Raw genomic sequence first — 24,931 nt, forward strand, 5'->3', positions numbered from 1 at the left:
AGCAAAATGCTAATGGTCTAATCCGATTCAATGATTATGCTAAGCAAAGCTAAAAGTGCTTCTTCTAGACCCGGAGAATGGCTGATTGGATTTATAAATGATAAAACCTAACTATTTAATAGTATGTGACTAATTCATTGGCATGTTTAAAGGCAATAGCATTTCAGTAACCTTCCTTAATTATTACGCTGGAAATGAGAGTTTAGTTCTTAGCCATATCAACATTTTATTTATCTTGCATCTTGGTACACAATGTAGCTACAAAAGAGTGACGCTTTAAAAAGAAAAAATATCAAAAGCTTTTTTATTTTTTTTGATTTTTTAAATAAGATTCTAATGGTCTAATCCAATTCAATGATCTATGCTAAGCTCCTGCAGTTCCTAGTCATATCAGTCTAGAAAATAGCAACTTTTCATTTTTCGTTGGTCTTAGTACACAATATAACTACAGAAGTTTCAAGCATTTAATAGGGAAATTATCAGAAGACTTTTTTAAATTTTTTGGAGCAAGATGCTAATGGTCTAATCTGATTTAATGATCTATGCTAAGCTACACTAAAAGTGCTCCTGCCAGACCCGGAGACTAGCTGAATGAATTCAAAAATGATCAAACTTATTTATTTAACTCTATGTGACCTGAATCCATTGCCATGTTTTTCAGGCAATGTCATTTTAGCAATATCATTGCACCTGTCACAGCCATGGTGAAGCAACAAAGTTCCTTGATTATTACGCTGTAAATGAGAGTAGAGTTCCTAGCCATATCAGCATAGAAAATGGCAACTTTCATTTTTCGTCTGTCTTAATACATGATGCAACTAAAAAAGAGTTATGCTTTAAACAGGAAAATGATAAGTCGTTTTTTTTTTTTTTTTTTTTACTGAGATGCTAATGGTCTAATCTATGCTAAGCTAAGCTAAGCTAAAAGTGATTTCACTAGACCTGGAGAATGGCTCAATGGATTTACACATGATAAAACTCAACTATTTAACTATGTGACTATCTGAACCTTTTGAATTAATTCACTAATCAAAAATTATATGATCAATTAGTCCTGAGAGCCTATGTTTTTAGGTCATTGTAACTTATTAAACTAAGTTAATAATGCTCTAAATTAATTTATAAGTTCTGCAAGCTGTTTTAGGTCAGTTTAATATGATATAAGTTTAATGGACTCATAAGGTTAATTTTCTTAAATTTAATTTGATGCTTAAAAATCTAAGGCAACCAGGATATTTCACAGTCTTCATGCTTCAGCTCATGTTAGAAACCCGAAAAAAGTTATTGACCTAAAATTGAAAATTTTGCCATCATTTACTCAACCTTATTTTGAGTTAAAAAAAATATGTTCAAGATATTTTGAAAAATGCTTAAAAACTTGTAACTGTTGCTTTCCTTAGTATATTTATTTTCCTACAATGTAGGAAAATAAAGAGATTTATTTAGAGATTTATTTTTTATAGAGATCAGAGATTACAGGTTTCTAAAATATTTTTTCAAAATATCTTCTTCAGTGTTCAACAGAACAAAGAAACCCAAAGCTGTAGAATCATTTGAAGGTAATAGGCAATTTTCATTTTTAGTGAACAAATGTCTAGTTTCTCTTCTAAAATGTAAGAGTAAAAGTTGATTTTACACTGAAAAAAAATCCATTGGATTTACTCAATTTTTTAAAGGTAGGTGGTTGCAAACAATTTACATGGGCTCAATTTAAACAAATGAAACGTACTAACATTCAACTTAATTTGTTTAAATTCAGCCCATATAGGTTGTTTGTGACCACCTACCTTAAAAAAATTTTAGTAAATCCAATGAATCTTTTTTCCAGTGTACAGGACATCAACGTGACATCAGATTGACGCTGTACTGCAACATCATGAGGGCATTTTGTCTGGAAATGAAAATCAGGTTGACATCAGAACCCAACATCAATGTCCAAGTTAAAATTAACCAAATATCAATGTCTAATGATGTTACAACTTGACGTTATGTGGACTTTACCACTATTACATATCAGAGATTGGATTTTGGATGTCATACCTGATAAACAAATATCAGTATTTGACATCAATATGACGTTGATTTAAGATGTTGGCTCGACGTTGGATTTTGGTCACTTTCCAATACAACCTAAAATCAACTAAATATTAACGTCTAATGATGTTACAGCTTGACGTTATATGGACGTTACCACTATTACGTCTATCGGAGGTTGAATTTTGGTTGCCATACCTGACGAATAAATGTCAGTATTTGACATCAACATGATGTTGGTTTAAGATGTTGGCTTGACGTTGGATTTTGGTCACTTTCCAACACAACCTAAAATCAACCAAATATCAACATAATTTGACGTCATTATTGGACGTCACAATAATGTTGTCCCTAGACGCTTGGTAGACATTGAATTTTGGTCACCTGATGTCACGACCAAAATCTAACCCATTATTAGCATATTATGACGTTGTGTGCCTGCAAGGTCCGTTTACGAGTTCATAGCTGAATCCTAAACCTCTCTTTTCTTTCCCCCTACAGAAACCTGTCCAGGAATCCTCTGGCGTCTCTTTCTTGGCAGCTTTTCCAGCACCTTCAGCTGGTCGAACTGTAAGTCCCTTTAATGCTATTTTACCAAAACGAGAAAACTACATGAACATAATTGCCAAAATCACACCACAGCACAAACCCAGCAAGCAATAAACTCCTCAACTCTCTCTGCATAGATAAGCAGCACTTGCCAAATTGGACGCTGCAAAAATCCAGGCTTGATGCTCGATTGCATTGCTGTGTTCATTAGAAATGTTTTCAGCACTTTACAGTCAACTAATTTGTTTGCGCGCCCCCCTGCATTCCCCCCAATAGACTCAACTAGCTTCTGTCAAAGTGAAAACATCTCCGGTGATGAAGCAGAAACGCTCTTTACACGTCTGCGAAACAGTCGCTGGTTAATTAAGGCATGGCAGTGAAATGTATTGGTCTTGTCTGCTGGGAGCCTGACCTCATTTTCTTGTTTGTCATGAATATTTGAGCAATCTGCATGTACATGAAGTGATGAGTTTGTTTATTGATTGTGAGAGATGACATGGCGCTGTTGCGTTCGAAATGACAAAACAATTCAATTTTTAAAAAATTTGACACATCCTCGCCGTCCTCGTTCTTTGTTGTGGCTGAACGCAACTCGCAGTGGAGCTGACATATGTCCTGCTTAATTTTTTATTATGCACATTTTTTGTAGGGGCCTTTCATTTCAGAATGTGTTAGATGACGATTTCGGGACTGTGTGTGTGCAATGCTGTCTTTTCTTGTTTCTCACTCATGTGGATATTGTGGTTGATGATATAAACATCACATGTCATCCGTCTAAATGGCTGCTCCAGGAAATTAGTTTTGCCAAAAATCGTATTTGTGATGCATTAGACATGTTTACCAGGTGGGAGGGTTAGAGATCCTTTCAGGACGATTTAGTGCTAAAAGTGATTAAATTTTGTACTAAAATATACAATTAAATGTAAAATTATTAGCCTTATTTTGAAATTTGTATTATTATTATTATCATTTGTATTTCTCAAGAGATGTTTAATGGAGAGAGTTTTGTTCAACACATTTTAAAACATAAGTTTTAATAATTACACTGCAAAATTTTTTTTTTTAAATTCTCTGTATTTTGCAATTCATGTTGTTATTTATAATTTTTTTCCTCATTTATTTATGCCTTTGAATTGCATTATGCGACCTGGATCCTCCTTCCAACAACTTTTAAACTTAAAAGGTTAAAAAATGCGATTTTTATTATCATTTTTAACAGTTCATTCATTCATTTTTCTTTGGCTTAGTCTCTATTTCAGAGGCCACCACAGCGGAATGAACCACCAACTATTCCAGCATATGTTACTCATTCTCTCTCACACACACACACTCATACACTACGGACAAATTAGTTTATTCAATTCATCTATAGCGCATGTCTTTGGACTGTGGGGGAAACTGGAGCATCCGGAGGAAACTCACGCCAACACAGGGAGAACATGCAAACTCCACACAGAAATAGCAACTGGCTTAGCCGGGACTCGAAACAACAACCTTCTTGCTGTGAGGCAACAGTGCTAACCACTGAGCGACTGTGTCGCCATATTAATATAGGTACATTAATCAATATCTGTGCCTGAATACTGTTATGCTGTGTGGAAGGAGCATCAAGTGCGAGTGATTTACATGTTAAGTCAATGCAAACGAGCAAACAGACATCGAATGGCGTGGCGGGAATGACGTGAATTGCGTGAATGGCGCAACGTGAATTGCTCGAGTTCAAAAATCTGAACCAATCAGGAACTTGCTCTTGTGGGGGCATGATTTTGACGTAGTGCCTGTTGTTGGTTTTCCAAGGGAAATCCTCTAGCCGACACAACAACAGTTCATCAAACTGGGATCGGCTCAGTCAGAAGCACTGCTGCAAGTCATCATCATCCAGGTTAAGTTTCTGGAGGAGTTTATGAGCTTACAGAGCTGGGCGCGCCTCTGAACAGATCTAGGGGACTCAGACACGGCCCTAAACGCATCAACACTGTTTTTTAGCCTTTATAAAGCACATAAACATATTTTATTCTCTCATTAAAATCCACGTAAGCCATTTATCAACAAAGGTAGAGTCACCGGGTAGACAGAAGCCCTGTCTATCACGCGAATGGTCATCTGTTCTGAAGTGAATTTGACGTGCAAATGTAGCGCATTTGATGCGCGAATAAAGCAGGGTTTGACGTGTGAATGAAGCCAGTAAACTCAAATGTTCAAGCGGCTATTTACGTGCAAATAGCACAATTTATCCGCGCGTTCAACGTCTAGTGTAATCACAGCATTAGACTCAGATTTCAAGATTTTACCAATATTGTGCAGCATTAATTGGTGTATTATGGTTCTAAAACTTTGAAATAATCTGCCAGTACATTTTCTGTTATTTTATAGATCTATATATATATATATATATATATATATATATATATATATATATATATATATATATATATATATATATATATATATATAATTTTTTATACATTATATTATTTTAAACTACTAAACGTGTTCACACATCCATTCCAAAATACTGGTAAATTCTGACATTTTTTTACCAGAAATGAGCTCTAAATGGCTGGGCTTGTATTTGTAAACATTTGACTACATTACAAACTCTGAGGATAAATAAGTACTTAGAACAACTTTGATGAAAACATATAGAGGAACACTTTCACATGTTGAGATGTACATAATATGTGTGTGTGCTGGCGCTCGCTGGCTGCTTCACGTGCACACACTTTAAGCAACTGAAGGAGGCACAGCTTAAAGGTAAACAAACAACGGCTTATCATAAGCCTTTTGTTGATAATATTTTACACAGTTGGCATTAAGAAGCAGCATAGCAATGTTATCTGACTAACATCTAGCAGCTTAATGTGTCTGGAAAAATATTCAAAGGCTTTTATTTTCTTAAACAGCGCAGATGTGAATGGGTCTGAATGTTCTGATTGGCTGGAGTATACGTCTCACGTCAGCGCGTTCTAGACGTGAGCGAGATCTTTCCAGCAATTTTCCTTCTGCGTTTACACAGAGCAGCGTTCCTGCAAATTACCGGTAATGTCACAACTTCTCTTTCCGGACAATAGCCAGAACGAATTTACCGGAATTTTCAAAAAGAGTGTGTTCACACATACAGACCTGTCCGGAAAAGTGACGATAATGATAAATATGAAAATTAAAAAAAAATAAAATAACTATGAAACTGCTTTTATTCCCGCCAAAATAAAAGAAATAAGACTTTCTCTGAAAGGAAAAAATATATATATAATTTGAATATAAAATAATAAAATATTGATAATTTAGCTATCAACAGTAAGTGTGCAGTTCTGGTTTTAGCATAGTTAAGATCATACTGTGATATTAATTAGTTCTTTTTTACTGGTTTCATTTTAATTTAAGTCTGTTATTTTTAGTGTAGGGCAACACTGTGGCTCAGTGACTAGCACTGTCGCCTCACAGCAAGAAGGTCACTGGCTTGAGTCCCGGCTGGGTCAATTGGCATTTCTGTGTGGAGTTTGCGTGTTCTCCCCGTGTCGGCGTTGGTTTTCTTTGGATTTTCGGTTTCCCCCACAGTCCAAAGACATGCACTATAGGTGACTTGACTAAACTAAACTGGCCATAGTGTATTTGTGTATGTGTGTGTGTGTGTGTGTGTGTTTCCCAGTACTGGGTTGCGGCTGGAAGGGCATCCACTGTATAAAACACATCCTGGAATAGTTGACGGTTCATTCCGCTGTAGCAACCCGCTTATAAATAAGGGACTAAGCCGAAGAAAACTGAATGAATGAATTTTTTTGTGTGGTTTTTTTATGCCTGTGTAGTTTTTATTTAATTTAGGTTTGGTTATTTTAGCCAAGTCATCAAGTTGAACCAAATACACTGTAAAAACAATTAGTTGACTTTACTCAAAGGAAGTAAGTAAACCTCTTGGTTTTAAAATGATTAGTCGATGTAACCATTGCCTTAAAATTTTTAAATAAATGAACTATACGTGTAATTACAAAATATAAGTTAAATCAACTTAACCGTTACAAGTTACTACTGGTCTACTCACTTTTTTAAGTAAAGTAAGTAATCACTTTTTACTTTATTTCACTTTCTTTTTGTATTTTATCCAAATATATGCATATATTGTTTCATTTGAATCTCTAAAACGTGCCACTATGAGCCAATATCTAAAGATCAACCTGGCTCAACCTTTTGGCAATCTTTGGGCTAATTACAGGTATTAATTTCCAAGGAATAACCTTTCAAATGTCAGGGTAAAATTATAATGTAGATCTCGAAAATTTGTGACATGTTAAAATTAAATCTCTGTAGTCTATAATGGTTCTGGTTATTAAATCTGGCTCTTTTTCTTTGAATTATTTTTAATTAAACAAGAATGACACAAAACTTTTCAACTTTTCACAGAAATGCAGTTGTAGTCAGATTATTAGCCCTTCTGCATTATTAATTCCCCAAACCCCCCCCCCCCCCCTTTATATTTTCCCCCCAATTTCTGATTTTTAAAACACATTTCTGAACATATTAGTTTTAATAACTCATTTCTAACAACTGATTTATTTTATTCCCGCCATGATGACGATAAATAATATTTGACTAGATATTTTTCAAGACTCAGCTTAAAGTCACACTATGGGTTAATTAGGCAGATTAGTGTAATCAGGCAAGTCGTTGTATGACGATGGTTTGTTGTTTAAACCATCAAACAAATGTATTGCTTAAGAGGGATAATAATATTAACCTTAAACCAGTTTAAAAAAATAATAGTTGCTTTTATTCTAGCCAAAAAAAAGACAAAAAAAGACTTTCTCTAGAAGAAAAAGGAGTATAGGAAACACTGTAAAAATTGCTTTGTTAAACATCATTTGGAAAATATTTAAAGAAAAACAAATTCACCAGAGGGTGAATAATATTAACTTCAACTGCATATATATATATATATATATATATATATATATATATATATATATATATATATATATATATATATATATATATATATATATTTTTTTTTTTTTTTTACTTTTAACATAAATCTTTAAAGAAAAACATATTGTGAGCATAATCTTTGTTTCCTTTTTGCAAACCAGCCGGTCTGCCGTTGACTTGAACTGTTAGCATAAAGATGTGTAGGACCAAACACTGTGTAAGACAGGTGTGTCACGCACAATTAATTATTGACAGTCACACTGAACCAGTGACTGTGTACCGAAAGCAATAAAACAGCAACATGTCCAATAGATGAATAAACATCACCATATTTTCAGAAGATTATGCACCCATTGGCTAAATTGTCCAGTCAAACTAGAAAGTAAGGTACTGGCTAAACGTGGCTCACACAGATAGCATACGCAGAACTCAAAACACTTGACTGCTTTGTTTAGATTTTAGTAACTGTAACTTTGACTTTTCATTCAGTTTGTGGCTTCATCTTATTTGTAACACTTTAAACTATGACATCATCTTGCTTTTTACTACAAAGACACCATTTTCGCACATAAGTACCATCGTAAACGATGTAAACAACAGGTCTCCTGAGGATAGGTGACATTAACAAACGAATAACCATCCATAATTCAACACTGTTATGTCGGTGGACTAAATGTTTTCTACTGGATGTTGTTCTGAGGACTCTTCCTTTTTAAAATAAGCCCTGATGTACAGCAATGAAAGCACGTGTGTGTTGTCATTACAATGAAATGTACTTTATATCTAATAAGCGTTTTTTCAGTACAACGTTTTAGCAAATACATTCTTTATAAGCTTCCCATTGAAAATCAACTAGCTACAATGGCCGCTTGAGGGTTGTAGCTTTAAACTGATGTATAGTTGTTACGAGGAGGCTGTGGCTTTGTTAGAATCTATGTGCAGAAGTTTAATAAAAGGGTTAAAAAGAGACATCAATGAATAAACAGGCAGAGAGTCGGCAACAGTCCAATCCAAACAACAAACACAGGGGCAGATCCAGAAAACGTAGCATGAGTGCAGGCAGAGAATCGGTAACACAACAATGACTACGTTTACATGGACACCAGTAATTCGATTTTAATGCCATGAAGACAATACTCTGATTAAGAGTCGACCATGTAAACAGCGATTTTTGATTAATTTAATCAGATTAAGGTCATAATCGAACTAAAGAGAAATGAAATTAAGACGTGAGGAGTATATAGATTTTAGTCACATTATTAAAGTGCATTACAGACATGTAAACACCTTAATCGAACTATTACCGTCATGTAGGGCTTTTCACCGCGTTTTGCGACAGGATGGTCCACACACACACACGGCTGTTTGACACTCTTTGCACCTATCTAGTCAGTGCAGACTACAGACACCTGCCTCGTGAAATGCAGAGCTTTTTTTTTTCTTCCATTCAGCATGCGGTATAAACTTCCATTAAAACAACTCTTCCAGCAGTTTATAGTTGCATCCAATATCTCGTTTGTCACGGGGGGCATCCCTGAATGACAGTGAAACTGCCAGACCACAGTTCAAGTTGACAAATTAATAATGAAACACACGAAATTACATGAAACTTCTGAGGAAATGCGGATAGCGTGCTGACGCAATGACATTAATCTAAGTATGTGCTATAACATGTAAAACGCGATCATGAAAGAAACATTCAAAAAGCAACTCATGTAAACGCCTTAATCTTATAATTGTCTTAATTAGATTAAGGCAAATAATTCGATTACTGATGTCCATGTAAACGTTGTCACTCAGTACAAAACAGATCAAAAGGGCACAGACAGAGAAGGTACGTGAACAAGGCAGGCAGAGTCATACACAGGATAGCAGTCATGAAAGTCACTTGGAACAACGCTTGGTAAACTGGCAATACTTCGCAAGGAAGCATGGCCTGAGCTCTCGCTGAAATACAGCACAAACAGGAAGTGGCCGCAGATGAAGTGGAGCTACAATAGTTTGTCAAGATTACGCATGTTCTTTGTGATGTAATCTATTCATAAACACTGACATGTGCAAAAACAGCACCCCAGTGCGTTTACGTCCTGACGAAGGCTGATTGATTGCAACAGCATTAAAAACAGTGATCTGAGGTTGAGTAAGTGATAAGCAATTTCAATTTTTGCATGAACTATCCCTTTAAACGTCAGAACAACAGTCTGTGTGATGCATTCATTTATAATTGTTTGAGAGTTCAATCTGAGCATGTAAGATACGGCAATCTTCTTGTTGCCCTGTATTATCTGAGGGAGAAACATTCAGCACTGGCATGACGTGTCATCCAAGTGATTGATCACATGGTTAAACTGTACTTAAGATGAAAATGAAAGAAAGCATTGCAATAAATCCAACAAAGTCATTGTCTTCAAGGACACTTGGCAACACAAACATCTCGCTTCATTAGCATACGATCTGAGTGCCTCTCTTGAGTGTTATTTTCTTTTAAAAGGAAATGACATCAACACTGGCTATGGGTTGCAGATTATAGCTCATTATTTAAGCATTTTTTAAATACACCCTATGTACAGTTGAAGTCAAAATTATTAGCCCTTACTAGCTCTTAGCTCTTTTTCAAATATTTCCCAAATAATGTTTAACAGAGCGAAGAATTTTTTTACAGTATTTCCTACAATATTTTTTCTTCTGGAGAAAGTCTTATTTGTTTTAATTTGGCTAGAATGAAAGCGTTTTTTATTTTTAAATAAAAACATTTTATGGTCAATATTATTAACCCCCTTGAGCAATTTTTTTTTTTTCAAATGTCTACAGAACAAACCATCGTTATACAACAATTTGGCTAATTACCCTACAATAACTTGCCTAATTAACCTAGTTAACCTAGTAGCCTCCTGTCAAAATGGTCAGCTCTTTCAGTGATGGTTCACGATTTATTTATTGCTCACCTTCCATAAAAAAACATTACACAATATAGCATCATAAACCACCGTAAGAACCGGCAGCTAACTCTCTGCAACTCTAAAGCTAAGCAAGGCTGCGCACAGTCAGTGCCTGGATGGGGGACCACATGGGAAAGCTAGGTTGCTGCCAGAAGTGGTGTTAGTGGGACCAGCAGGGGGCACTCTACCTGCGGTCTGTGTGGGTCCTAACGCCCCAGTATAGTGAAGGGGACTCTATACTGCTCAATGAGCGCTGTCTTTCAGATGAGATGTTACACCGCTCTCTGAGGTCATTAAAAAGGTTTAACCCCGGCATCCTGGCCAAAGTTGCCCACTGGCCCCATATCTTAATTGGCTTCATCGCTCCGTCTCCTCTCCACCAATCAGCGGGGTGCGGTCTGGCACAATATGGCTGCTGTCGCGTCATTCAAGTGGATACTACACAATGGTGGTGGATGAGGAGATCCCCTTAATGTGTAAAGCGTCCAGAAAAGCGCTATCTAAATGGATGGAATTATTATTATTATTAAAAAACAAAAGAATCTCGAAAGTTGAAACACTAAACATCAACAATCAACGAAATAAAACATTAATCTCAAACAAATTAAATAAATCATAGATACCTTATTCTTCCTCAAACCTCAAGCTAAATCTCATAAATGGGGGAATCCTTGACTCAGCCGTGTACCCATGCCTTGTTGGCGTGTTTCACTTCGCATTCCATGTCTAACGTGCTTTGCTTAACGTCCAATACTATATATGTCATATATATGATACGCTCAGTAAACTCATTGTTATAATTGACCCTTCGCTAAGCCACAGCTGAAAACCGCCACACACCAATCGTGGCTTAGCAACCGCATACGTGCAGGAGGTCTGTCAAGCTTTCGAGTGAGGGAAACAAGCCAAAATGTTGTGCATATAGAATAGAATGTGCAATGCTTAATCCGGGTGCTCCGGTTTCCCCCAAAGACATGCGGTACAGGTGAATTGGGAAGACTAAATTGTCCGTAGTGTATGTTTGTGTTTGTGTGTGTGTGTGTGTGTGTCTGTGTGTGTGTGTAGATGTTTCCTAAAGATGGGTTGCGGCTGGAAGGGCATCCGCTGCGTAAAAACATGCTGGATAAGTTGGTGGTTCATTCTGCTGTGGCGACCCCGGATTAATAAAGAGACTAAGCCGACAATAAAATGAATGAATGAATGTTATAACCCACATTTAAAGACACTTAAAGATGTTTTTATTTATTTATTTATTTTTTACATTAATTTATGTTACTTTCCACTCTCAAGACTGTACACTCTCTGCTATACGTTTATACATTTTTATGTTAATATTTTGTGAATTTGGACATACAATAAAAAAATAATTAATAAATAAATAAAAAGTATTATGTATAGAAACTTGTTAGAAACTTCTTTCCACTAAAAAGAAATTAAGTGAAAAATATACAGGGGACTAACAATTCAGGAGGGCTAATAATTCTAAATTGAACTGTGTATGACTAATAGGCTAAAATGACATTTCCTTTGACTGTTATAACAGAAAATATGCATTTATAAAATGGTTCAAAGGATGTTTTTTTACCCTCCATTCAGCAAAACAGTCATTAAAGCCAATTAGATTCAAAAATGCATAATAGTCATTCTTTCCGCAGATTTTCAATCATGCAAACAATACTGATCAAAGTGTGTATTATTATTTTCTTTGTAAAGTAAGAAAAGGCAACAAAATAGCATTCATTTCCGCTGAATATACTTTGTAAACAAACTAATTTAAACTTAACAGAACAAATTTGTGCATTATGGATATGAATGGTGTTGCTTTGGTGCTGTGATAATGGCGTAATCTTCAAAGCTAGAAAAGAATCATGGGCGTTATTGATTTTCAGACCAAGTAAATCCATCCTAACAGTCACTATAATATAATATCAGCCTGAAGATTTGCTGAAAGAATTGCGAATTTGGACTTTATCCTTTAAATCAGCGGTTCTCGATGGAATTTTTTGGTATTGTGTTGGATCTGCACTTCTGCAAAGATGCCTTTGTTTGTCTCCTATTATAAGTTTAGACCCATCAAAACTGCAATGTTTTACAGTATATATACATTACAGCTTCAGCTTCCCTTCTTATAATGCCTGAAATGGTTGGTTTAAGGATTTGATCTGAATAAGCTGAGAATACTTTCATTTCAGTATGCTGATGTACATCCAACTGAAACAGAATATTGAGTAGGGGCGGGGCTTTCTTTTTAAGCATCATTCCCTCAAAGCAAACTAATGGTAAAGGGGTGTGGTTATTGAATATGTGGAATATTGCGGATGAAGCTGTCAAACTGACGTCAACAGAAAATAACTGCCTATTCAAATGTGAAAGCAAATAACCAGATTTGATTGAAGATTACCAAAATAACTTTTTTCAGCGCATCAACATGCACAAATGAATTGTTTACTTTAATAATAGCAATGTGCTCATCAATAAAGATAGATAATGTTTTGGCTGTAAATTTTGATTTCACACATACCTTATTAGCTGCTTATAAAGCAATCGTGATTATGCAAATTTTGCAGAATATTACATAAATCTTGATCAGTAATTAGCAAATCTATCAAGTTTATTACAGTTATTAAAGTAGTAGTCATTCCATCCATCCATCTATCCATCCACCCATCGTTCCTTCTATCCATCTATCCTTCATTCCATCTATCTATTTATCCTTCAGTCCATCCATCCTTCATTCCATTCTTCCCTCCATCCATCCGTCCAAACATTCTATCCATTCATCATTCCATCCATCCATTCTTTTTTAAATAATTCCATCTATCCCATGTTCCCTCCATCCATCCATTCTTCATTTCATCCATCCATCCATCCATCCATCCATCCATCCATCCATCCATTCTTTTTTAAATAATTCCATCTATCCCATGTTCCCTCCATCCATCCATTCTTCATTTCATCCATCCATCCATCCATCCGTCCGTCCGTCCGTCCAAACATTCTATCCATTCATCATTCCATCCATCCATTCTTTTTTAAATAATTCCATCTATCCCATGTTCCCTCCAATCATCCATTCTTCATTCCATCCATCCATCTATCCATCCATCCATCCGTTCATCATTTGTTCCATCCATCCATCCGTCCTTCATTCCATCCATCCATCCATCCATCCATCCCTCAGTCCATCCATCCTTCATTCCATTCGTCAATCCACCCTTTATTCCATCTGTCCCTCCATCCATCCGTCCAAACATTCTATCCATTCATCATTCCATCCATCCATCCATTCTTTTTTAAATAATTCCATCTATCCCATGTTCCCTCCATCCATCCATTCTTCATTTCATCCATCCATCCATCCATTCTTTTTTAAATAATTCCATCTATCCCATGTTCCCTCCATCCATCCATTCTTCATTTCATCCATCCATCCATCCATCCATCCGTCCGTCCGTCCGTCCGTCCGTCCGTCCAAACATTCTATCCATTCATCATTCCATCCATCCATTCTTTTTTAAATAATTCCATCTATCCCATGTTCCCTCCAATCATCCATTCTTCATTCCATCCATCCATCTATCCATCCATCCATCTGTTCATCATTTGTTCCATCCATCCATCCGTCCTTTATTCCATCCATCCATCCATCCATCCATCCATCCCTCAGTCCATCCATCCTTCATTCCATTCGTCAATCCACCCTTTATTCCATCTGTCCCTCCATCCATCCGTCCAAACATTCTATCCATTCATCATTCCATCCATCCATTCTTTTTTAAATAATTCCATCTATCCCATGTTCCCTCCATCCATCCATTCTTCATTTCATCCATCCATCCATCCATCCATCCATTCTTTTTTAAATAATTCCATCTATCCCATGTTCCCTCCATCCATCCATTCTTCATTTCATCCATCCATCCATCCATCCGTCCGTCCGTCCGTCCGTCCGTCCAAACATTCTATCCATTCATCATTCCATCCATCCATTCTTTTTTAAATAATTCCATCTATCCCATGTTCCCTCCAATCATCCATTCTTCATTCCATCCATCCATCTATCCATCCATCCATCTGTTCATCATTTGTTCCATCCATCCATCCGTCCTTCATTCCATCCATCCATCCATCCATCCATCCATCCCTCAGTCCATCCATCCTTCATTCCATTCGTCAATCCACCCTTTATTCCCTCTGTCCCTCCATCCATCCGTCCAAACATTCTATCCATTCATCATTCCATCCATCCATTCTTTTTTAAATAATTCCATCTATACCATGTTCCCTCCATCCATCCATTCTTCATTCCATCCATCCATCCATCCGTCCAAACATTCTATCCATTCATCATTCCATCCATCCATTCTTTTTTAAATAATTCCATCTATACCATGTTCCCTCCATCCATCCATTCTTCATTCCATCCATCCATCTATCCATCCATCCATCCATCCATCCATCCATCCATCCATCCGTTCATCATTTGTTTCATCCATCCATCCGTCCTTCATTCCATCCATCCATCCATCCCTCATTCCATCCATCCTTTATTCCATCCATCCATCTATCCATTCATCCATCCATCCATCCATCCATCCATCCGTTCATCATTTGTTTAATCCATCCATCCGTCCTTCATTCCATCCATCCATCCATCCCTCATTCCATCCATCCTTTATTCCATCCGTCCATCCATCCATCCAACCAGGAACCAGTCGGTTGGTCAGTCAGTCAGTCTGGTGGATTTACGCAAGTAGTACAGGGTCAATGGCACTTGCAAGAGAAATAACTGACTTCCTGGGACGTATTCGGCGCTCTCCAGAAATGTATATAGGGGTACATTTTCAGAATGAGCTTGAATTAAATGTGGTTAAAAAAAGCATTAACAAAAACATTAACAACACTATTTTAAAATTCATGACATACTTATAATGGCTATTGACAATCATGTTTATGACGGATTTATGACAAGTTTTGCTGTGTGGTAATGTCAAGTTGTCATGACATAGCCAAAAGCAAGTTGTGATGTATTTATGTCAAGATGTCATAACAAATAGTTATCTTTGCATTTAAAATGTCATGACTGAGTGAATTACACTTAACGACAGCTGCCATAAGCCATACATACAATCTCATTCCCATTCGTGTCATGATTATAAAGGTTTCATGTCTTATGAACACCCCCTTCGAGTAAAGTGTCATTTCATTCATTCATTTTCCTTCAGCTTAGTCCTTTTATTTATCAGCAGAATAAACCACCAACTTATCCAGCATGTTTTACACAGCGGATGCCCTTTTGGCTGCAACCCAGTACTGGGAAACACCCATTCACTCTCACATTCACACACACACACCCACACACCCATACACTACTGCCAATTTAGCTTATTCAGTTCCCATAAAGTGTTTGTCTTTGCACTGTGGGGGTAACCGGAGCACCAACAGGAAACATAGAAGAGATATGTTTTAAAACATGTACCCAAACACTTGTTGTTCAGTCTGGTTAAGTGCAAACTTTGTGCAGTTTTTGCAAAAATGGAGTTTGCATTGTTCCATTAGGCCAAATTTAGGGGGGTTTGTGATGTAATTACGGTTCACTTGTTCTCTTTTGGTAGACAGTAACTCCATTTATAGTGTTTCAGACCTTTTACATTCAAAAACTGCAACAGCAGACATACATGAAAGGTAACATTCGAAAAAAAGTTGACGTCCATTGTTAAATCTGGAACTGAAGTATGGTTTAGATCCCTCTTTCTACTGCAGCACCTCTATGTTTTGTTCTATTCTTCAAATGAAAATGATTCCATTACATTCAGAAGAGTTTGCGTCTTGTAGTCTTGCTCAATAGCTTTCAGGTGCACATGCACAAACTAAACCTCATCAGCGTGCATAATGATGTTACGGGCTGTCAATCATCGCTGATGATAGTCAGGCCCCCCGTTGGCCACCGCTGAGTTATTCCTGGCAGCGTAAATGATGCCTGAGTTTAAGCTCAAAGCACAAGTAATTACTTAGAGAACAAATCTCGTCTTTTTGTTGATGCTGTTGTTGTTCTTCGACTCTCTAGCAACTTCATACTTCATAATTGTATCTTCCGATTACTTTGGCCATTCTCGTTCCATGTCTTACAGATGCGTTTGTTCTCGCGGGTGACCTGACTTGTGCAGGTTGGCAGAAAGGGATTTGCAAAATAATGAAGGGATCTGAAAACATACAGTGGTGTATTTTCTAACCCGAGCGTGCAGATTAATGGACTAAAGTTTCACGCTGGGATCAAAGCCTGTGGGTAATGATATACAGTTCATCACGTAGTGAGCGCCTCGTCGTTCTTGCCGTTCAGCCACTGCCACTGTGCTTTTTAATGGAAATGTTGTAGTTTTTTCAGTAATCAGCATCAGCTCTTTAAGTGTGGCTTTGTATGATATTGCACATATTTGTGAGCATAATATATGCACTTCATGGAAGAGATTATTCAGGTTAGAAGGTACATTCTAAATGTGTTTATATAATAGAACATGATCCTCGACATAAAAGCAAGTTTCCAGGCACCACACTGCAACAAATATGTCTTCTATTAACAGCTTTCCGTAATTTGTGATTAATTTTTTTTTGTTTAGTTATGCTTTTTAATAATATTATGGGACTTTTGAAATATTTTGAGAAAAGCTGCTTTTGTTGAAATGTAATAGTATTGAATTGACATTTTTGAAGTAATCTTTTGTCTGGATTGGTGTTCAGAGTAAAAGTACCAGAGAATTAATCCAGGTAATAAAGTATCCGTGCTTTTTTATTATTTTACAGAAATAATCCATCCATCCATCCATCCATCGCTCTATTCATCTATTGTTAAATCCTTCCATCCATCTCATTGCATCAATTAATTTTTCCATCCATCCATTGTTAAATTGTTCCATTCATCGTTCCGTCCATTCCTTCCATCCATCTTTTATTCCATACATCTATCCATCTTTCATTCCATGAATCCAACTTTCCATCCATCCAACGTTCCATCCATTGTTAAATCGTTCCATCCATCCAATTTATTTTTTCATTCATCCATTGTTAAATTGTTCCATCCATCATTCCTTCCATCCTTCATTCCATCCATCTATCCATCTTTAGTTCGATCCATCCAACTTTCCATATATCTATCTGTTCTTTGATCCATCTATCCCTCATTTCATCCATCCATCCATCCATCCATCCATCCATCCATCCATCCATCCATCGTTAATATGTTCCATCCAATTATTATTCCTTCCATTCATCTATCATTTGTTTCATCCATCCTTCCTTCCATCCATTCATTGTTAAATCATTCCATGCATCCATCCATCCATCCTTTCTTCCATCCATCTATCCATCCTTCATTCCATCCATCTATCCATCTTTGGTTCGATCCATCCAACTTTCCATCCATCCATCCATCGTTCCATCTGTTCATTGTTAAATTGTTCAATCCATCTATCGATCCTTTGATCCATCCATTCATACCTCATTTCATCCATCCATCCATCCATCGTTAAATTGTTCCATCCATTTATCATTCCTTTCATCCATCCATCAATTTTTTTCATCCATCCTTCCTTCCATCCATCTATTTATTGTTAAATCATTCCATGCATCCATCCATCCATCCATCCATCCATCCATCCTTCTTTCCTTCTGTCCATCCTTCATTCCATCCATCCATCCATCATCTTATCCAACTATTAATCAACTGAATTCGAAACATTAAAAAGTCGACAGATCAAGGTTTCATAATGCCATTCATTCATTCATCCATCCATTTATTCTCTTTTTGGCTTAGTCCCTTTATAAATCAGGGGTCGCCACAGTGGAATCACCCGCCAACTTATCTAGCATATACTTTGCGCAGCGGATACCCTTCCAGCTGCAACCCCAGTACTGGGAAACACCCATACACTCTCATACACTACATACAATTTAGCCTACCCAATTCACCAATTGCGCATGTCTTTGGACTGTGGGGGAAACCAGAGCACCTGGAGGAAAACCACGCCAAAACGGGGAGAACATGCAATCTCCACACAGAAAGGCTCAAACCTTGACTGGGTTCTTGCTGTGAGTCGACAGCACTATCCACTGCGCCACCCCATAATGCTATGGAATGATTCACAGAATACAGAAATGTTAACTAACACTTTTTTACGTGACTTTGCATAACATTTGAAGCAGTCGATTACTAATTAGTTTACTTCTATACATATAAGTCAAAATGATTTCAGACAATTTATTTTAATTATTTTTCTTTTTTTTTGTATAAACTTTACTACATCACCACATTTGAGTAACTAATTCTTGAGTGTCGCTTCTGGGAATGGGATTTGTGCGCTTGCCAGTTTTACAGCTTTGAAATGTAAATAGCCGTGCTTGTAATGCTGTGCATGTTATGCATCATGTATGTGAGATGCAGTCAACAAAACACTCGTGTGAACTGCGTGTCATGGAATGGTAAATACCGTGCAGTCAATTAGTAAATGCATTTTATCAAAGACACCCCATGGAGCAGCCTATGGTTATTTGCGTTTCTCAAGGGCACTATAGTAAATGCTTATGATTCTTCCCATGTGGGAAACCTATGGGCTTTTAGTAATCAGACCAGGTCCTTATTTCATACAAGACTGTCACAAAACTGCAGTTTCTTCGAGTTCGCATTCAAATCTGCATGAAAATCAGGTGGTGTACATATTATTGTGTGTACTACTCCAGCAATAAAATTTGCAAGTTGCCCATTGAAACCATATCCTACTGCTCACATAAAAACTGAAGTGTACTTTGTGCTTAAGCATGTTTGCATCAGTAAAACTAATTCAATTAAGTGCACTAATTGTGTTGCAAAATAATTCAACGATTCAATTATGCATACCGGTGGCATCTACTAAACATATAAATGTAACAAAAATTAAAGGTATTAAAGACAATTTTTACAAACCCACTGCAAATGTTTTATTGAAGGGGTCTATTAAATGCAATTAACAAATCACGTAATACCATTAAATATAAAGCAAACTGTAAATAAATAAAAAAACTGAATTGCTACTGGCCTGATCTGGTTTTTGTCAATGATTTGTCAATTGCATGCAAATAGGGTGCTTTCACACCTAGGTGTTTGTTTTGTAACCGGTCTCATTTACCCAGTTAGTGCGGTCCGTTTGGCACATGTAAATCCTGCAATCGCGCTCAAAACCGCGACAAATCAATCGGTGGGAGATCGCCTGAATGAAATTAGATCAATAAGTGGCGGATTTAGGCATGGGCAATATGGGTGATCGCCCAGGGCGGTATCTTGCTGGGGGCAGCAGAGGGAGACGATGCAAAAAAACAAAACAACCATGCTTCAGTAAAAATCATCTGTGCCCCAGTAAGCTTTGAGAGACACTTACTTTATGCAAATGTTTTCAGTTAGAGTGGTAAACTCAGAACAAATATGTTAGAGGCCAATCACATGTGGTGTCTTTCGCACGCGCAAGTTGTACGCACATTATTTTCTATGTGCAACCAAAACAACGCTGGTAAAAGTAAACTGACTTATGCATACATAAAACTACTCCTGCGTGCCGCACGTGCTGCTCCTGCTCTTGTTTACAAGCACGCCAATAAAATATCCGCTGCTCATGTGTTGTGAAACTGGAGTAAAGGCCTTTTCTGTTTTTTTTTTTTTTATGACACGGGGAGTCGACACGCAGCGAGTTTTGCAAGTTGACAAAGCTGAAGCTTATGATATAAAAATAATCTTATTTTGACTAAGCATGGCTATGAAGCAGAAAGAAGGGATAGAGTCAGGGAGGTAGAACTTAACATTGATTCTCAGCCTTAAGAATTATGAGTGTTTCATGTCAAATACGAAAGTGAAAGCACGCTGAAATATTACTGAATGCTGTTTATCGAAAAAAGGAAAATGGACCCAGGAAAAAAAAAAAAAAACATCTGATATTTTTTCCATATTTATTCATTTATTTATTTTATTTTCGGCTTAGTCCCTTTATTAATCTGGGGTAGTCACAGCGGAATGAACTGCCTTTTCAATATTTAATCTTATAGTATTTTGTATTAGGCCTGTTGTTTTGTTCTTTTCTCCACTGACACCAAGAAAGATCAACATCTCTTTTATAATCTGACTGCAGTCTTGTTTTGTCTGTCATTTCTCTCTATAAGTTAAGCCTATAATGCATAATTCTAGCCATATATATGTGTGTGTGTGTGTGTGTGTGTGTGTGTGTGTGTATATATATATATATATATATATATATATATATATATATATATATAATTTATTTATTTTTAAATTTATTTATTTTTGTAATTTTTTAATAGATTGATTGATTTTATTATAGATTTTTACAAAACTTGACAACTGAAATGAGGCTATGAGAAAGAATTGTGGTGTGACTAAATTAGAAAAAAAAAAATAAACATTTGTATATATATATATATATATATATATATATATATATATATATATATATATATATATAATATAGAAAAAATAAATAAATAAAATATATATATATATATATATATATATATATATATATATACATATATATATATATATATATATATATATATATATATATATATATATATATATATATATATATATACATATATATATATATACATATATATATATATATATATATATATACATATATATATATATATACATATATATACATACATATATATATATATATACATATATATATATATATATATATATATATATATATATATATATATATATATATATATATATATATATATATATATATATATAATTTATTTATTTTTAAATTTATTTATTTTTGTAATTTTTTAATAGATTGATTGATTTTATTATAGATTTTTACAAAACTTGACAACTGAAATGAGGCTATGAGAAAGAATTGTGGTGTGACTAAATTAGAAAAAAAAAAATAAACATTTGTATATATATATATATATATATATATATATATATATATAAATTAGAAAAAATAAATAAATAAAATAAACATATATATATATATATATATATATATATATATATATATATATATATATATATATATATATATATATATATATATATATATATATATATACATATATATACATACATATATATATATATATATATATGTATATTTTATATATATATATATATATTTTATATATATATATATATATATATATATATATATATATATATATGTTTATTTTATTTATTTATTTTTTCTAATTTATATATATATATATATATATATATATATATATATATATATATATATATATATATATATATATATATATAGTGAAAATTGAAAATTGTAACAAGGCAAGTAAAAATTTGAACTTAACGTTGAACACTGGATTGTATAGATTAAAACGAAAAAGCCACCTAATTGACCCTTTGCTATGTTTCACACTCCTTAGTAACTGTTGTTACGCTTGTCAAGCTTTCATGCTTTTCTTGTGCATTCTCAGGGATATATTCAGTCATTTTTGGGGAACAGGTCAGATATGGGAGAAAGCTAGACAAGAAAGCACTGCACTATGCATTAAGGGGGTATACTCACGACATAATAGGCAACTGATTAGACAATAATTTAATCAAATTGAAGCTAGATTAGCCTAGCCACCTCATACGCTAACCATTCAACAGCTTAGTTCATACACAGCAGGAGAGGTGAAATTTAAAAATAATCTAATTATAACAAATGAAACCGTAATTTCTCTATTTAAGCCAAAAAGCCTGATAGACTATTGTTGTGCAATGAAATATACCGTTACTAACCGACAAGGAAACACACACATGTACAATGCTTCTACATAATTCATTCATAGAACGAACAGCCAGAAAGCCAAAATTGATGCATTTGTGCAAAATGCTAGCATCATTGACCCATAACAATGTACAGTACCTATAACTTTCTGTATGCTTGTGTTCTTTATACAGTTTCTATTCTAGTTTGCAGTTAAGAAAAAAAATAATAAATTGGAATGCAAATCAAAGTATAAATAGCAGAAGTGAACAGATTTTCCCTACCAGCAAATATTAATCCAACACCAAATATAAAAGCAGACACTAACCCGGTGTAACGTCTTCACCAATAACTAAATCTCTAAAAGACAAGACGAAAACATCGGTGAATTGTAGCTCTGACATGGACATAGGGGTAAACTGATTAGCTGCGGGTGATCGCAAGTGCTCAGATTGTGATCACATCTCGGTTTTGTTGTGCTGATATGTAATTTGAAATATTCGTAGCTTGAAACAGACGGAAATATGACTGGATTGTGCTCGCTCTTACAGCTTTTATAAGGGCTTTTTAGGGTAAGAGTTGTGCGAGTTATTGCCGTCTATCACTGAATGTGTCAGGAAAATCAAAAACAAAACCAACTTAACTCCGCTCTTTCAGCGCCCCTCACAGAGCTTGATCCACACTGGCATTTTTCCCATTGGGTTTTAGGTTTTGGAAAGGAAAAAAAATCCCTCACGCCGTCCAAACTATTAGGATACCGAGTATCAGATTTGCACAATCCCTATGCACAACACTTCGGCTTGTTTCCCTCGCTTGAAAGCTTGACAGTAGCTATGGTTGCTAAACCACAATTGGTGTGTGGCGGTTTTCAGGTGTGGCTTAGCGAAGAGTCAATTAAAAAGTTATGAATTGACGTGAGATTTTGCAGAAATATGTATTAATAACAATAAAAAGGCTTTCAGAGAATAACGACATGTTTCTACATGTACGTTTACTAATCTGTAACTGTTTTAGTAACTGAATCTCGAGTGTCGCTTCTGGGAATGGGATTTGTGTGCTTTGTGCACTTGCCAGTTTTACAGCTTTGAAATGTAAATAGCCGTGCTTGTATGTAATGCATCATGTATGCGCCATGAATATATCGGTGTGCATTGCATGTTGTGAAATGTTAAAGACAACCCAGTCAGTTAGCAAATACTTTTTTTTTTTAAAGACACCCCATAGAGCAGCCTGCGATTTTGGATCAGAGTCCGGTCACTATTTAATACGATTACTATGTGAACCCACTGCAGGCTGGGTTTCATTGATTTTTTATGCTCATCTGCATGAAGATGGCAGTGTAGGGGGATTGCATAATAACCGTTGGCTGTGTGTTGTTGACACAGGAGGCTGGAGGGGGTTGTCTTTGACTGCGGCTGTAAGATTCGATGGATTCAGCTGTGGCGGCTGCGAGGTGAAGCCGGTCTGCACACCCAGCAACTCTACTGCAAAGACGGCGCATCCAAGATTAGCCTGAGATCAATGAGCATCGCACACTGTGGTAAGACATGCATCTTCTGACATAATACAGCTGTAGGCCAAGCTCACGCTACATATTGTTATGCGAGGTTAAAATATTTGTATTATGCAATGATTGTTTCACATTACGGTGCAGTATTAGGGAAGATTAAGTTAGTTGTCCTACACTTTTAATGAAGGAAATGGTGCAATGATTTGTCATTGTACTGAATAGAAAAACTTTTTTACATGCAAAATCGAGATCACATGCATTCAAATGTAATATTTAATCATGAATTATTACAATAAGCATTTTTTTATGCATTTAAATAAAATGAAATGATGCAGGGAAAAAGTATTGAAGCCATGAAGAAAGGGAGGTGTAGAAAGGCAGTGAAAGCCCAGACAGCAGCTGAAATCAGTAATTCTTCAGCGACCCCCTGCACTTCGTCATTGTACATGAATATTAGCTGCTTCAGTCCAACATCTACATTATTAGGAAGATGCAGATGAAATCCTGTCCAGTCAAATCGCACATAGAAAGTAAATCGCCTCATAATAAACTACCTCAAGACATTATAATTGCAGCAGTTTGTTTGGAAGCATTAAAAGTGTTCAAGACGACGTCTAAAATCATCACACGCAATGACCCAGCGACTGTTTATATGCCTGTCACTGAGGAGAAGATGACAGATGTTTACTGTATGAAGGTCTTAAATGCCCAGCAGGCACAAGATGTCAACATGACATCAGATTGATGTTGTTCTCTAACGTCACGGGGGCGTTGCATCTTGTTTGGCAATGAAAATTGGGTTGACGTCAGAACCCAACATCAGGCCGACATCAATGTCCAACCTAAAATCAATGAAATATCAACATCTAACGGTGTTACAGCTTGACGATGTGTGGACGTTACCACTAAGACGTCTATCAGATGCTGGATTTTAGTTGCCATATCTGATGAATGAATGTCAGTGTTTGATGTTGGTTCAAGATGTTGGCTCAACGTTGGATTTTGGTCACTTTCTAAAATCAACAACCTAAAATCAAGCAAACATCAACATCATTAAACGTCGTAATTGGACATTAAAATAACGTTGTCCTCAGATGCTGGCTAGATGTTGAATTTTGGTCACCTGACGTCACAACCTAAATCTTATAAATATTACCTAAATATGCCTTCTGCACATTAACTAAATGCACTAAAGCAGTGGTAGGGAA

General features: G+C 35.8%; 1 protein-coding gene and 1 long non-coding RNA gene across 6 annotated transcripts in view; one reads left to right on the forward strand and one right to left on the reverse strand.

The window, feature by feature from the left end:
- The window catches only part of LOC147835935 (uncharacterized), a 379,840-nt gene that overhangs the window by 159,811 nt on the left and 195,098 nt on the right, over positions 1-24,931 (reverse strand). The window lies entirely within an intron of this gene.
- The window catches only part of ntrk3b (neurotrophic tyrosine kinase, receptor, type 3b), a 296,050-nt gene that overhangs the window by 117,414 nt on the left and 153,705 nt on the right, over positions 1-24,931 (forward strand). For all 5 annotated transcript variants that reach the window (XR_015495428.1, XR_015495429.1, XM_087260709.1 and 2 more), the window contains exons 4-5: positions 2,536-2,604; positions 23,599-23,753. Coding sequence is in view for 3 of the 5 variants with exons in the window: in XM_087260709.1 (XP_087116835.1) it covers positions 2,536-2,604; positions 23,599-23,753 (224 nt within the window). In the remaining 2 variants the exon portion in view is untranslated. The remainder of the gene's footprint in view (positions 1-2,535; positions 2,605-23,598; positions 23,754-24,931) is intronic.

The sequence above is a fragment of the Danio rerio genome, chromosome 7, assembly GCF_052040795.2.
Source record: "Danio rerio strain M-AB ecotype USA chromosome 7, GRCz13ab, whole genome shotgun sequence".
Lineage (NCBI taxonomy): Eukaryota > Metazoa > Chordata > Actinopteri > Cypriniformes > Danionidae > Danio > Danio rerio.